This window comes from Belonocnema kinseyi, chromosome 5 (assembly GCF_010883055.1).
Source record: "Belonocnema kinseyi isolate 2016_QV_RU_SX_M_011 chromosome 5, B_treatae_v1, whole genome shotgun sequence".
Lineage (NCBI taxonomy): Eukaryota > Metazoa > Arthropoda > Insecta > Hymenoptera > Cynipidae > Belonocnema > Belonocnema kinseyi.
The window spans coordinates 59430745-59432617 of record NC_046661.1 but is presented as its reverse complement, the minus strand read 5'-3'; the positions used below and the strand labels follow the sequence as shown (position 1 = coordinate 59432617).

The following is a 1873-nucleotide window of genomic DNA, read 5'->3' as shown; positions in this document are numbered from 1 at the left end:
ATTTTGATCGATTACTGGGGCATTTGCCTTTATTAAATTTTGTCACGATAGGCTGTTTTTTTTAATTACAATTCTTTGTAATATTTGTTTTAATGCAAAATTTAGCTCTCTAATTTGTAATTTTTTTATAATGTCAATAATATAATTTGGATTGTTTTTCTGTATAGACAATAATATCACATCGGTTGATCATGATTTCATTGCAAATCGAGATACTAGCGACATAAAGCTACGCATTGAAAAAGAAGTCGATGAAACCAAAAGTTTTCTCTCTAATGACCCAGCTACCTGGCCGATCAGTGATTCTACTCGTGACTACATTGCACTCCACGGATGGATACAAAATGAAAAAGCAGATTTTACTAGTTCAAGAAAACTTTATAGTGATGGCAGCATGAGATATCTGTCTAAAAACGTATTCAAACGAAAACTACTCAATGGCGAAGAAGTGCATCGACCGTGGCTCGTTTTTTCTGAAAATAAGGGATCGTTATTTTGCCTTGCGTGTCTCCTTGTTAGTACTAATGATAGTATATTTAACGATAGTGACGAATTCAGTGATTGGAAGCATTCGGTTGAAAGAATACTAATTCATGAAAACTCTCGTTTTCATAAGCAATCTGTTGCTGATTTGAAACAAAGAGCTAGCAAGTGTGGTCAGATAAATGAAAAATTAACTTTCGAATTTGAAAAGAAAACCGCTTATTGGAGAAATGTCCTGCGTCGGGTTGTATCTGCTACAAAGTATTTAGCATCTCGTGTTCGTCCATTCCGAGGAACAGATGAAAAATTTGGTTCTGAAAATAACGGGAATTTCTTCATGCTTATAGAATTTCTCTCCGAGTTCGATCCTCTTATGGCCAAGCACGTCAACGATTTCGGCAATAAAGGAAGTGGAAGCACGAGCTATTTGTCAAAAACAATTTATGAAGAATTCATTGAAATTATGGCACGTGAAGTACTGAAAAATATAGTATCAGAAGTGAAGAATGCTAAATATTTTTCGATTATCGTCGATTCAACTCCAGATATTGCGCATATTGATCAATTGTCATTTGTATTAAGATATGTAAGAGATAATGGCCAGCCTGTTGAACGGTTTTTATTGTTTATTGAAAACGTTGAACATAAAGCGAATGACGTAGGTGATGCAGTTTTTGACACATTGGAACACTATGGCATCAATATAGCTGACTGCAGGGGTCAATCGTATGACAATGCAAAAAACATGTCAGGTCAATATTCTGGTCTTCAAGCGAGAATTAAATTACTTAATGAACTCGTAGAATGGAATCCGCGTTCAGGTCATTCATTAAATTTCGTCGGGGTTCATGCTGTAGGGAGTTGTTCTGAAGCTTCCAATTTTTTCGCTATAGTACAATCGGTGTACAATTTTTTCTCGGCGTCAACGCATCGTTGGGCAATTCTCAAACGATGTGCTCAAGAAAAATCTTTGACTTTGAAATCTCTTTCAACAACTAGATAGTCGGCACGCTCTGATGCTGTTTCTGTTTTAAATCAATGCTTATCCCAAATAATAAAAGCATTGAAAGAAATTGAGGAGAGCATTCGTGAAAATCCTATCGCAAGACAAGAAGCAAAAGGCATCCGAAATCAACTCGAAAGTCTCGAATTCACTTTCATGATTTCTTTGTGGGATTTTCTCCTCTCAAGATTTAATGCAGTTAATCTTAGACTACAAAATGTGAAGATAAGCATTGATGAGGTTGTGAATCAGTATGAAGCTCTCATTAAAATTGTTGACGAAACACGGGATCAGTTTGATTATTACGAAAAACGAGCATTAAACATGTCAGAAATCAAGGAATACCGTTCTGAAACAAAGCGTCAAGGAAAGAGAAAACTCAAAGCT

At 35.7% G+C, this 1873-nt stretch overlaps 1 protein-coding gene across 1 annotated transcript in view; it reads left to right on the top strand.

The window, feature by feature from the left end:
- Positions 1-1486, top strand: part of LOC117173674 (zinc finger MYM-type protein 1-like) — a 2512-nt gene extending 1026 nt beyond the window's left edge. The window contains exon 2 of the mRNA XM_033362314.1: positions 168-1486. Within this exon, the coding sequence (XP_033218205.1) occupies positions 168-1486 (1319 nt within the window). The remainder of the gene's footprint in view (positions 1-167) is intronic.
- Positions 1487-1873: the final 387 nt, after the last annotated feature.